This window comes from Monodelphis domestica, chromosome 3, assembly GCF_027887165.1.
Source record: "Monodelphis domestica isolate mMonDom1 chromosome 3, mMonDom1.pri, whole genome shotgun sequence".
NCBI classification, from domain to species: Eukaryota; Metazoa; Chordata; class Mammalia; order Didelphimorphia; family Didelphidae; genus Monodelphis; species Monodelphis domestica.
In genome coordinates, this window is record NC_077229.1 from 488,562,732 (window position 1) to 488,576,996 (window position 14,265).

At 33.9% G+C, this 14,265-nt stretch overlaps 1 protein-coding gene across 3 annotated transcripts in view; it reads right to left on the bottom strand.

Annotated features, from left to right (window-relative positions):
- CERT1 (ceramide transporter 1) overlaps positions 1-14,265 on the bottom strand; it is a 178,360-nt gene that overhangs the window by 75,144 nt on the left and 88,951 nt on the right. For all 3 annotated transcript variants that reach the window (XM_007486557.3, XM_007486558.3, XM_007486559.2), the window contains 2 exons: positions 7,489-7,596; positions 3,006-3,144 (listed from right to left, as the gene is read on the bottom strand). In XM_007486557.3, the coding sequence (XP_007486619.1) occupies positions 3,006-3,144; positions 7,489-7,596 (247 nt within the window). The remainder of the gene's footprint in view (positions 1-3,005; positions 3,145-7,488; positions 7,597-14,265) is intronic.

The following is a 14,265-nucleotide window of genomic DNA, read 5'->3' on the forward strand; positions in this document are numbered from 1 at the left end:
ATATTGATCTAGAATGGCCTCCCTTTTACTCTCTACTGAAACCTTTCATTACCTTTTTATCAACTCTTCAATGAAATCTTTTATATTCCAATCCATAAACTTATTATGCCACTTTGTCTAACCTTTCCTATATACTTTGTCTTCTACTTTCTAGAATTATTCATTGCCCATAAGGATCATCTTTCCCACTACATTGGGTTCCAACAAGGCTAGTGCAATTTTTTCACCTATTGCATCCCTGGTATAGTATAATTTCTTATCTAAGATAGCTGGAAGATAAATTAATAACTTAACTGAATTACAAAATATGAGGAAGAAGGAAAGGAAATGAGGTTGGATTATCTCCCCAATTTTTCCTTATCCATTGCTCCATGTCCCTCTGTTGAAATCCTTTCTATTCTTTAAAGTTTAGTTCTAATGTGACACATTTAATGAATCTTTTGATGATTTCTCCTATTGAGAAATAACTCTCCTTTCTTAGCTTATTCTTGATACTTTATACCAGAACTAAATGGGCTCTAATGAATTATTATGTAATTATATATTACTATTATTTAATTATTATATTATATATATTTATATATTATATAATACTTGCAGAACTTGTAGATTGCAAGTTCTAATGGATCAAGGGCTAAACTATATTCTTATTTATATCCCCCCACCCCAGGACCTATCTAGTATTTGTCATTAAAAAATGTTTTTTAAATGAATTATCAGTCAATGTCTAATCTAATATCTGTAGACTATACAAGAATGGATAGTCGATATAGTCAATTTGACCTTTGACCCATCAATATCATTACTAGATCTATATCCCAAAGAGATTGTTTTAAAAATGGGTGGGGGGAAGACCTGTGTGCAAAACACTTATAAGCAGATCTTTTTGTGGTGACAAAGAACTTGAAACTGATGTTTCTTTGTCAACTGGAGAATGAATGGATGAATAAGTTTTGATATGATTAAAATAATAAATTATGTATTGGTATATGACTGTGATAGAATACTATTATGCTCTAAGAAATAACGAAGCAAGATGGTTTCAGAAAAGCCTGGAAAGTCGTACATAGGCTGACACCCAGTGAAGTGAGTGGAACCAGGAGAGTATTGTACACACAATATTGTAATCATCTGTGAAAGACTTAGCTATATTCTCACTAGTACAACGATCCAAGATAGTTCTGAAGGATTTTTTTTTAATGGAAAATATTATCTACCTAAAGAGAAAGAAACAATGAAGTCTGAATGCAGACCAAAGCATACTTTATATGTCTGTTCTTTCACCACAGGAGAAGAGATAGGGAGGGAGAAAAGAAGGGAGATTTTGGAACTGCAATTCTTTTTACATGTAATTGGAAAAGAAGATATAAAAATTTTTTGAAAGAAAGCCTAATTTAAGACAAACTAGATCTAGCTGGCTGGTTAATTTTACTCATATAGTGCTAAAAAACTGAAACACTTCTCACTATTTATAATGGCATTAAAGTACATAAAATCTACTCACATTGTTATTTAGATTCACTGATGGTAAAATCGATGTAGTCATGTTTATAAATATTTTTCAACTTTATATTTTCATATTTATATAACATGGTCATATATCCTCTATGGAATCACTTCTTTTTGTTATTTCAATGGTTATCATTAATCATTAATCTTTGTTAATTATTATTTTAAAGTTACCACATTGAAAAGTTACCATTATCAATCTTATATACTCACTTTGTAAAATCCCTACTTGGAGGGAAAAGTAGGGTGAAGGAAAGGATATATCTAAGGGAAAAAAATTTCACCTTTTATTGCGGGGTGTGGGGGATGAGACCATCATTAAAAAATTATTTCCCTCATGAGAAAAACTGAATATATTCTAGACACTACAATGTTAAGCCTATTAAATATGACATATTTCAAGGATAGCTGCTTCAGAGAAAATTGAAGCCTTTAAAAATTAGAACATAGAGCAAAGAATTTCATAAGAACAAGAAAGAAAATGTCAGAAAAGCTACTTATAAAGAATGAAATTACTATTATTTAATATCTCATACAGCTATGAATTAATTCCAAAGCTCATTCTAATTAATAGTTGTCACTTCTCAGAATGAAACCTATTAATGAGGTAGATAATTTGACAAATTAGATGAATTTCTATTTCCTTAAAAGAAAAAGACAAATATTAAGTTGCTTTTCATTTGGGCAGCACAAATTAACTTATCCCCAAAGACATAGGCCATGATACTGAAAAAGATTCTTTATCCCCTATCTAGAATAAGTCTAGACCAGTGATGATGAACCTTTTAGAGATGGAGTGCCAGCCCTAGACCAAGAACTGTGCCAGCTCCACCCCCCACCAGAGACTGAATGTCATGCTATGCCCCACCCCACCTACTCCCAAACAGGGCAGAGGGGCAGGTGAAGTGAGGAATGTCCTCAGTGAGTGCAGAGAGGGGAGTGGCCTGAATTCTCTATTCCCTTCCAGTTCTGCTACCTGTGAACAGCCCACCTTACCCCCTGTGTGCAGAAAGGCAGGTGTACAGAAAGGCAGGAGATGTGAAAAAAATGTTGTGAGGCATGGTGGAGAGGGGGAAGGGAGCAGCTCTATCAGAGTCCCTCTGCCCTTCTAGTAATGAACTCTGGGGTTGCGGGGTATGAGTAGCCACATGCTCTATGTGCCATCTTTATCACCCGTGCCATAAGTTCACCATCATTGTTCTAGCTCTTCATGGGAATAAAATTAAAAGAACCAATAAAGTACACTGTTACCAAAAGGATAAATCCTAAACTTCTGACAACAAGTAAATGAAAAACTTTGTCTTATGACTTCTCTGAAATGTATCATGAAATTAGGCTGTTAAAAAAAGGCTTATTTGGAATTGTTATAAATGTGGCTATAGCTCCTGATTTTGACAATTACCTTAGAAATGAAATTTCCCTTTTCTTTAGGGCAACTGGTTTTTAATCAATGCATGCTATAAGCAGAAATAGGGGTCAGCAATTGTCTAATTAACCTTTATCCCTCTGAAGTTCATCCTTGGAGACTGCATCTGCACAGGCATCAAAGTACTTCTGAAGAGTATCAACTTGTCTACAAAGGATGTCTCTAAAGGTTTCCATTTCAGCCAATTTCTCACGCAAACTGTGGCCCTTCTGGAAAGAAAAAAAAAAGACAAAGGGGAAGGGAAAGAGTAGAAAATAACCCACATGAAATAGTCATGCCTATTTATAGCCACCTTTCATGATCTACCTTTTGGACTGTTTTCCTCTGAAAAAATTGTCTTTGTTCTTATCAGAGCCACTCACCCTTGCAACTGTGACTTCAATTCCAGTTTCTTCCCAGAGTTTGTCTATTGACCATCCTTTCTCATTATCAATCTCTATTTGATTCCTTCCCTGCTACCTAAGATGCCAAGATCTGCCTTAGCACAACAAACAAACCCCAAATCAGAACCAAAAAAGGGGTGGGGGGAACCTCTTTATTCTGTTTCTCTTTCAACCTGGCCCTTCTATATGTCTCATCTCTCACATTCAAATAATCTCTTATAATCTGGCGTTTGATCTCACCAACTCAATGGAATTGCTTTTTCCAAATTAACAATGATTTCTGATTCACTTAATTACAAGAACTTTTCTCATTTTAAAAATTCTTTTTGAACTCTGCATTGTGTCACTATTGATCATATCTCTTCTTCCTGGATACTTTCTCCATTTTCTTGACAATATTCTCTTCTGGTTCTTCTAATGTTTTAAGCACTATTTTTCATTCTCTCTTGTAGTTTCAATATATTCATTCTTGTCCCATTCTCAGGCATCACTGTTCCCAAGGCTTCTTTTTTTCCCTCTAAATTCTCAAGTCATCTCATCAGCTCCTAATGATTCAAGTATCTCCAGATCTACATTATCTAATCCTAATAGTGTGCTAAATATCTCCATTTAAATGTCCCATAGGTATATCTGAAACTCCCCATTCCTAAGCACAGACTCATTTTCTTCCCCCTCACAAGCCCATGCCTCCTCTTTCTTTCTACTTGCCCATTTTTTTCAAGTTTACCTAGTCATCCAAATTCATAGTCATTCATTATTCTATTCTCTCTTAATCCTCATGACCAATTAGTTGTCAAATATTATGAACATAGAAATGACATCTCTCATATACATCTCTTCTTCCTTTTTAGTTACATGGCCACACATTCTGGTTCAAGCTCTCATCATCTCTGGCTTAATGCAGTTGTAGCCTTTTAATTGGCTGCTCTAACTCAATCCATGACTCATGTAGTAGCCCAATAATACCTGTAAAGCAAAAAACTAACTATTCTATTCCCCCAGTTCAAAAGGTATATTACCTTCCTCTTGGCTTAGAAAATATGGAATTCTGGGGCAGTTGAGTAGTTCAGTGCATTGACAGCCAGGCCTAGAGACGGGAGGTCCTCAGTTCAAATTTGGCCTCAGACACTTCCCAGCTGTGTGACCCTAGGCAAGTCACTTAACTTACCCCCATTTGCCTAGCCCTTACCACTCTTCTGCCTTGGAAGCAATACACAGTATTTATTCCAAGATGGAAAGTAAGGGTTTAAAAAAAATGGAATTCTCTGTTGAGCATTTAAAGTCCTTCATACTACATCTTTCCAATGTGGTTTTATATTACTTCCCCCTTCACACACTCTTCATTTAGTCAAAATAGACAATTCATTGTTCCTCCAAAAGAATAGTCCATCTCCTGCCTCATACCTTGGTATAGGCTGTCCTCTCATATTTGGAATATCTGCCTTCTCCTAAAAAAGGTAGAGTTGTCCATTTCAAGTTCTTATTCCAGAAAGAGAAAGCTTGAATATGACTGATCAATGCTTAAAGCTTGATCAGCCTAGAACATATAAATAATTCAGTTCCCAATTTTAAAAAAGGTTAAATGTCATTCTGACTTCAATATTCCTTTTTTTATACAGAAAAAGGATTGAGATTTGGAATTAAGTTAAATGTATACAAACAATGGAACATGGTAAATGACAAAAAAAATTACAATAAAACAAATCCATGTGGCAGTTTAGGGAGAACACACAAAAAGAGAAAAATCTTTGTCAAGTTATTAAGAGTTCCTCAAGGCCATGGACCATGAAATATATTTTCTTTGTAATATATTTTATTTTTTTAAACCCTTACCTTCCACCTTAGAATCAATACTTTGTATTGGTTCTAAGGCAGAAGAGTGGTATGGTCTAGGCAAGTGGGGTTAAGTGACTTGCCCAGGGTCACAAGCTAAGAAGTATTTGAATCCAGATTTGAACCTAGGACACCCTGACTCTAAGCTTAGCTCTCAATCCACTGAACTACTCAGCTGCCCTCTTCTTTGTATTTTAAATAAAATGGTGCTAAATAGCTATCAAGTGATGAAAAAGTAAGGATCACAGACCTTGAGTAGCAAACTTAAGTGGTCATTAAGCCCAAGTTGTCATTTCAAAATGGTAAAATTGAGGCCTAGATAGATGAAATGACATTCCCAACACCACACAGGGGCTGTCATTCAAGCTCAGTCTTTTGCTTTCAAAGCCAGTCTCTGGCCAAAGTAGTAGCTTAGAGGAAAAACTAATGTGCTATATGTAGATAGAAGATGAGAGAAAAAAAATACATACACACCCTCACCAATTCCCCGGGGAAGCAAAAATACATTATTATATAATGTCAATGCTGTGTATTGGCTCCAGAAGAGTGGTAAGGGCTAGGCAATGGGGGTCAAGTGATTTGCCCTGGGTCACACAGCTGGGAAATATCTGAGGCCAGATTTGAACCTAGGACCTCCCGTCTCTAGGCCTATTTCTCAATCCACTGGGCTACCCAGCTGCCCCCATTTGTGGCTTTTTAAACCACTCTACTAGCCTACAGGGTGGGTTTAGAGAACTGAATTCTTACTTCAAAGTACACAGGATATTTTCTTTTAAGAAATGAATCCTTCCATGTTAGAACATTCTTTAAAACTCAGATGAATAAGGATTCTTTTCTCATGTGACACTTCATATTACGATGTTTTAAATAAGCAAATTACATGATTATTTCCCAGGATCCAATAGTCAGATTTATGAAATTGATTATTTCCTAAAGTGAAATTATTGGGATATATAGGAGATAGTCTGGCAAGTTATTATGTTGGGAAAGGAGACCTTTAATCTCCTTGGGCCTCAGGTGCTTCAGGTGTAATATTATGGGGTTGGGGCAGTTTAATTTTAGAGCTCCTTATAATTCTTAAGCTACAATCCTGAAAATAGGTACCAAAAAATAGATTTCAATCTTTTCTTTAACTGAAAAACAAGTTTTCCTCAAGTTCACATATTCTAATTTTTCTACATTATTTTAATAAAAATATTAAAATGTTTCCATTAAAATTATGTCATTGTTTTTTATAATAGGATTTCCTACCAAGTTGGAATGAGAAATAATGCTTAATATGGCTCTTCTTTCAGCCACTAAATGTAACAAGAAGAATCATCTTGCAAGTTGGAAATGAGATAGAGAAATCAAACATCCTTTATATATTCACAGAAGTTATTACTGCCAAAAGAATCTCATTTATGATTTACTAATCTTTGATAAATCCACTTATGCAATTTCTGCCAGTTTTCCTGCAACTATATTTAAGACCACAAACATATGCTTCTTATAAAATTCATAATTTATTTTAAATGCACATTTGTTATGACATTAGCATTATCTTTCATACCACCAACTCAATTCTCTAGCAATTAAGTGCTGGCTCTGGTACCATGTATTGATGCTAAGAACAAGAAATTTATCTGAGGATAATAAGTGAGTGACCTTTTGAGAACTATTTATAAAACTGCTTTTAAAAGGCTACATGGAAATTATACCTGAAAATAGGTTATACTATCATTAGAAATTATAATCTGCATTCTTCTGATGTCAGCCTTTTCATTCTGTTTTAAAATATTTTAAAATAAATAATAAAAATAAATTGAGTAATTTAAATTTAATAGTAATTTATAACAATATATTATTAATTTTAAATATAAAAAATAAATAAAATAGATCAACAATTTATTATCCTAATAGAATTATCATTAATCATAAATAATAGTTTAAATTTAAAATTTTAATTAATAAAAATTAACTTAAAAATAATAAAAAACTTAAAATTATTTTTATCTACTGGATATATATGGATTTTGTTTTTTGAGAGGAAGGGTAAGAGAAAGAAGGAAGAATAATGTTTTAGATAATTTGTGGCCAAATTCTGAATCATTTAAGCTTAAAAAACAATGTCATATCAATAGTATCCTTTCTTTCACAATTAGTGTGTGCTCTATACTCACTCAACATAAAATTTAATATTTTCAAATTATTTAGAAGACAAATATCATTGTGTTTTCCTCCTCACCTTGACATGAAATATAAATGAATTCGAGGTTCTATTCCTAAGGATAAGCTTTAAAAATCTTTTTTTTTTCATGTATGTTGCACTCCTTTGAATTATTTGTAATAACTAACCTTGAATGATGAAGTGGATGTTGCTGAATAACCACTAGCTCCGGACACAAGTGATACCATTGAGCCATGTCGGCGTAAGCTTGATTCTGATCCATAACCGGATTCAGTCTAAAAAAGAAATTATTAATAAATTTTCTAATAGAAACAAATTAAGGGAAGAAACCCAATTTTTATTAAAATAAAAGAATTAGTTTATTGGTCAAGCAATTTTAAGCAACAGATAACAATTTAAGACACTACTGCAATTTTTATGACATTATTTAATATCTCTGAATGCTTTAAAGAAAAAAGTAGGATATTATTCAAATACTGAAAAGCAGAACAAAAACCCAAAACTTTAAAAAAATGGTCTGATAAAAAGGTTCAAATTATATAACGGATAATTTAATAATAGTGTCAAAGAATCTGATTTCATTTTTCCTATTCAAACACTTAATACATAACCAGATCTGTGATCTCATTAGTTTGAATATTTCCTCAATTGCAGCAAGTCACAATTCATCTATGCTTGTCTCCCCTGCACACACTTCTAGTATATGTCCTCCTACAAATTTGCCAGAAAGGGTACACTTAATGTGCTGAAGGCTTTAATTGTACTTTTGATCCTATTCCCTCCCATATTTTCCAGTAGATTTCCCTCAGACATATCCTCATTTTTCTCTTCTCTTCAAGCTTTCCTAAACTACGGGATCTTTTTCTGCTTACTATAAACATAACCTAAGTTTCCCCCATCCTTAAGAAAAACTCTTCTCAGATACTACTAACCCCTCCATCACTCTATAATAGCATCAAATGAGATATCTGCAAAATACTTAGCATAGCTCCTGACACACAGTAGACACTTAATAAATGCTTGTTCTCATCACTTACCTTATTAACTTTCTTCCTCTTCTTAATACACCTTTTTTTAAAAAAATAACCAGTTAGCACCCGTATTTCCTCTGCTCTTATTTTCTTGACATCATCATTCATATGAAACTGTTCTCTCTAAAGTTCCCAATGATCTTTTAATTACCAAATCTGAAAGCCCTTTCTCAACACTTTTGCAGCATGTGGCACTGCAGACCATCTATGTTCTTTTCCCAGAAAACTTTTCTTTTCTGATTTATGGTAACATTGTTCTCTTGGTTCTACTGCCTCTGCCTGACTACAATTCTTTAGACTCTTCCTGGATCTTAATCCATGTCATGCTACCTAATTGTGGGTATCCCAAATCTTTGTCTTGGTCTCTGGTTTTATTTTTACATTTTTTCACTTGGTAATCTCATCAACTCCCAGGAGTTCAATGATCTCTAGTAGATGATTCTCAGATCTATGTGTCCATCCTTAGCCTCTCTCCTAAGCTCTAGTTCCACATCTCCACACTATCTAATGGATGCTTTAACCAAGATAAGGAACAGCCTCCTGCCTCAAGCCTTGCTATTGTGCACAAACCAACTGAAGCAATTTTCTTAATGCTTAATGTAATAATCATGTCACTTCTATAATAAAATGCAGTGGCTCCTTATTACCTACCTATAAGGATCAAGTATAAATTTTTTTATTTCACATTTAAAGCTCATTTCTACCTGAACCCTCCCCAAACTTCTAGTCTTTTTTACACATTATTCTACTCTGGTCTATCCAGTTATAATCGACTACTTGATGTTCCTCACATAAATATTTTATTTCTATTTGCTACCAATAATATGTGAAATGATATCCCTCCTTACCTATGATTTTAAAAATTCCTCATTTTCTCCAAGACAGCTCAAACAGTATCTTCTTTATAAGATCTTTCAAGCTAGTACCTCATGCCTCCCTTCCCAGCATTATTTTGTATCTACTTCATTTGACTCATCTATGTCTGTGTTGTTTTTGTTTTTTTTTTTTAGAATTCCATTTCCTTGGGAACAGAGGCTCATCCCATTTTTGTCTTTGTATCCTAAACACTTAGCATAGGGCCTAGCACACAGTAGGACTTTAATAAAGATTATTTTAACTAAGCTATCTACTATATGAAGTATGTTGTGATAGATCTTTATTAGATAACAAGGGTTTGCAACAATCCTGTTGTTAGCTTTTTTTAGTTAGCTGAGCAGGGCCTTGTCTATCTTGTCTTCTTTGTCTATCTTGTCTATTTTGTCTACTTGAAGCAGGCATAAATACCTGGGACTGAGGGGAAAAGTAGGTCATTTAGCATAAATCAAAAGCTGGGCTCAGAGATTTAGCCAAGCTAAGCTACTGTTTCCCTAAATAAGGTGTGATTTAATCATAATAAATGGACAAAGATTATTACAAAATAGATTTGGTCAAAGTAATGTGGACTGTGTTTTTGTAATCCAGTAAATTATAACATTAAGCACTTACTGTGTGCAGGGCACTGTTTTGGGCATGGGAATTTAAAGACAGGGCCAAATCTTAAGAGTTTAGCATTTAATGGAGGAAGGGGATAATATATTAAGAACTATTGAGGAAAAAGACTCCTTCCCTGCCCATAAATGTCCTATGCTCATGTCTTCAAGATAGTAGATAATCATCCCAGGTCTATATGTCCAGCCTTAGATTTTTTTTTTTAAATGAAATTCCACCGAATGCCACTTATTGCCAATTTGGCACTTCAAATCTAAGTCCAGAAGACTGCTCAAATTAAGTATTTTTAAAACTGGAACTCATTACCCCTTCCCCACCCCGTCTTTGCCTTCTTCCAAACGCCACTATTTCTGTAGAAGGCATTGCCATGTACTTCCTGGGTTGGAGTTAGCAATTAGCATCATTCTAGATTCCTCATTCTCTCACTCCACAAATCCAAACAGTTGCCAAATTCTCACGTCTACCTCTACAACATCTACCCAACTAAATAAACTCTCTTTTCACATAATTACCACTTTATTTCAGTCTCTTACACCCTTTGCCTAAATTATTGCAATTATTGCAAATTTCTTCACATGCCAGTTGATCCAACACTCTGTTGCAGCTGCCAAAGTAACTGTCGTTAAGTGCAGATTTAACAATGATACTCCTTTTGACCAATCAACTCCAGTAGCTTATTGTTTTAGGATCAAATATAAGATCTTCTGTTTATTTTTTTAAACTCTTACACAAATGAGTCCCAATTTATCTTTCTAGCTTCATTAAACCACACCCTTCCACCTCTAACCCTATAATCTAGCCAAACTGGCTTTCTGTTTCCCACACAGTACATGCCATTTCCTATCTCCAAATACTACACTGGCCATTCTGATTCCAGATGTCTATGATTCACTAGGTCTAGAAAAATTTCCTTCTTCATTTAAGATACAAATCAAGTACACTGTTTTACATGAAGCCTTTCCTGATCCACCTCAAATGCAAGTATTCTCTCTTACAAACTACCCTGTATATATTTGTATTTATTAACCTATTTCTGCAGTATATATTTTTATATATACTTGCCTCCAACATTATAATGCAAACTCACTCTCAATAGAGGGACTGTCCAATTCTTTGTATTTCTATACCCAATGCCTAAGGAGCGACTGGTACCTAGCAGGTACTTAGCTTATAAATACTTATTGATTAATATTGTCTGTAACTAGTTATTTTCATTATTGCTAAATACTTGGAAAATACATTTCCACAAAAAGGGGTCATCTTAATGGTTTTTAATCATAAAAAGAATTTCTTAACAAAGATGATGGTGGAATTGAAACTAAGCAGAGTAGTTGGTGTAAAATGAAGAAAATGAGAATAAAAAGAGAAAAAAGAACCAGAACATAGCTCTGGAGTGCATCCACACATTGTGGGTGACATATGTTTGAATAGAGAATTCCATCAAAGAAGCTAAGGATTGATCAGATGGGTAGGAAGAGAATCATGCAAGAGCAGTGTCAGGAAAACTCAAGGTGAAGAAAGAATTCAGAAGGTGGATGCAAAACCTACAGAGAAGCTAAGAAAACCAAGAAAGGTTTACCAATTTAGCAATAAAGATCATTGATGTTTTATGGGATGATACTGCTCAAAACTGACCATCATTCTTTAGGATATTTTGCTAATGAATGTATTTTCTAAATTAGTGTATTTGCCTTTAGCTATTATTTCTTTCTAAGTCATTCAGATGTTTAGTGACAAAAGGTACTTTCTAGGATCTTTTGAGCTTACAGCACCAACAGATGTGCATAAGAATAATTATTATTATATTTTTATACAGTTCTTTACATATGCCATCTCATTTGGTCCTCAGAACTCAGGGAAGTAGATGTTACTGTTACTCTCATTTTACAGATAAAGAAACTGAAGCTAAGAACAGTTAATTAAGTTGCCCTGAGTTAAGTAGCTAGCTTAGATATAGCTAGTAGGAGTCTAAGGCAAGATCAGAAGACTTAAGACTTCCAGACTTCAAGTATAGCACTCTATCTACCATGCCACCTAGGCACCTCATTAATACCAAATTAACATATTGTAATCAGTGCTGGTATAATTTCTGTTATATATGCCTCATTTTTTACTGCCAATTACTCATTTGGTTCAGGATTAAATTGTTAAAATTGTACATCATGTGTTTTTTCTAATTATGTTTTTTCCCTTCTTGCCTTAAAAACAAAACAAAAAAAAAAACAGCCCCCCAAAACACCCAATTCTGATATTTGTCCTGACAAATCAGTTTTGGCTGTTGAGCGACTGCTGACTCAGATAATTTGTATAGCAGTAACAAGACTATTTCTGTCTATTAAAATATATTCAAAGACTCATCTGAAGTTATATAGAGGGAGGTAAGCAGAAGCAGACAGTACAACATTGTAAAAATTAACAACTCTGAAAGACTTTAAAATGTTGATCGAGGCAAAAACCAACCCGAATTTTGGAGGACCAATGATGAAATAGGCTACCTAACAACCATAACAGAGGTCAAGAGATACAGCATTTTTAGACATTGACAACATGGAAATGTTTTTCTTCATTATGCACATTTGTCACAAGTTTTTGTTTTTCAAAGGGGGTTTGGGATGGGGAAGAGGGAGAGGGAAAGAAAATGATTACTAATTCTTAAAAATAGCTAAATTTTAAAACTTTTATTATTTGTGCTCAATATTTGTTTTCTATCAGTTCTTTTTGCAAAGAAAGTATTCATGATATAAAGGTGTCAGGCTTCTGTGTCAAAATATTTCTACCACTGACTGAAAAAGAACTGGAACAGTCCTTCATTCAGGAGTTGATCTAGCTAAGACATAGGGGAATTAAATAATTTTCCCAAGAGGTGAATAGTCAAAGGAATCTAAATGCCTAGACTGAGAGAATAAGCAAGATAAGATCTATTTAGACTAAACAGTAATTCATTAAATTTGTAACACTGGGGAAATGGCTTATAGTATCTTTTGGACATGTAAGCTGTATAGAAAAGGCAAAAAATATCTAAAAGTATGCAGAACTAGAAAAAAAGGTTTCTATGAAGATGATTTTTTTTTTAAGCAAAATTTTAAAAGAGCTTCTGATCTAAGGCAACATGTCCTAATGGAGAGAGTGCTGTATTAAGAGTTAGGATCTGAGATCTATACCTCAGTGGATATAGTGGTAGGTCTTTCAGGAAGACCCTGAACAAGTAACAAACCTCTGTTTGCTTTAAACTGAGGTTTTCAAACCTCTGTTTGGTTAAAATCATTCTCTTCCTTTAAAGTTCAACTTAGTTTCCTTCTCATTTCTAATGCCACCCTTGGCCCCAAACTGTTTCCTCCTTTCACAAATTCTCCTCTCAGTCTATCTGGATCACTTTTATTCCTAAAATCACACTGTTTCATATTATGCTGATCTTTACAGTCTGTATCAATGTAGCTCCTTGAGAGACTCTTCTTTTTCATCTTTCTCCCTAGAATATCAATGGCTCAAAACAAAATTTAAAAGAGAAACAATGTTATTGAGAAAATTTCAGCATATAGTAAAATAAATATGAGAAATGTATATTCATATCATTCTAGTAATGCATATTCTAGTAATCCATCAAGAAATCACTAGTAAAAGCTGAATGGCTATATGTAATAAAAATGTTACTTCCTCATCTATAAGGCAATATAGTTTGATTTTCATTTCTCTAAATTTAAATACAATTTATACTTAATTAACACTAAGTGGAATCAAATCCTATTTTATTTTGTCCTTAGAGTAAGGTGGTACTTTTATAGACAAGCAAATCAAATTAAAACAAATTATTTTGGTACCCAATTGTTACAGAAAACATATTTTGAAAATTGTTACAGAAAGCAAATTTTGCACTAAGGCATTATCATTTGAATGATTAAACAGAATTCTCTGACTGTCATAAAGTTTTGACATGGCCATAAAAATAAAGTTACAATCCCCAATTCCTTGCTAAAATATGCCTTTAGAGTAGCGACTTAACTTCTAACACATTATAATGGAAGAAACAATCTGCAAAAAACTGTATTTACAAGATATACCATGTAAATGGAAGGCTATTTCAGGATGAAGTTGTTAGTATTGGGGGGTCAAAGAGTAGAGACCACTTGCAAGTAGAATTTGAACTAATAAGTTTTGAAGGAAGCCAGAAAGCAGAGGCGAGGAAGGAGAGAATTTCAAGCATGCAAGAATCAATGAAAAAGGTATAGATTCAGGGGAAAGTGTCAAGATCAAGAACTAGCATGAAAGGCCAGTGTGACTGGATCACAAACTGCATGGAGAAAAGTACAAGGAGATCAGAAAGGTAGGAAGAAGGTTCTTAAGGGTATTTAATGCCAAATCAAGAATTTTATATTTGACTGATTTACTAGGGATAGGGATGGAAAAAAGATACTGTCTGAACTTTGC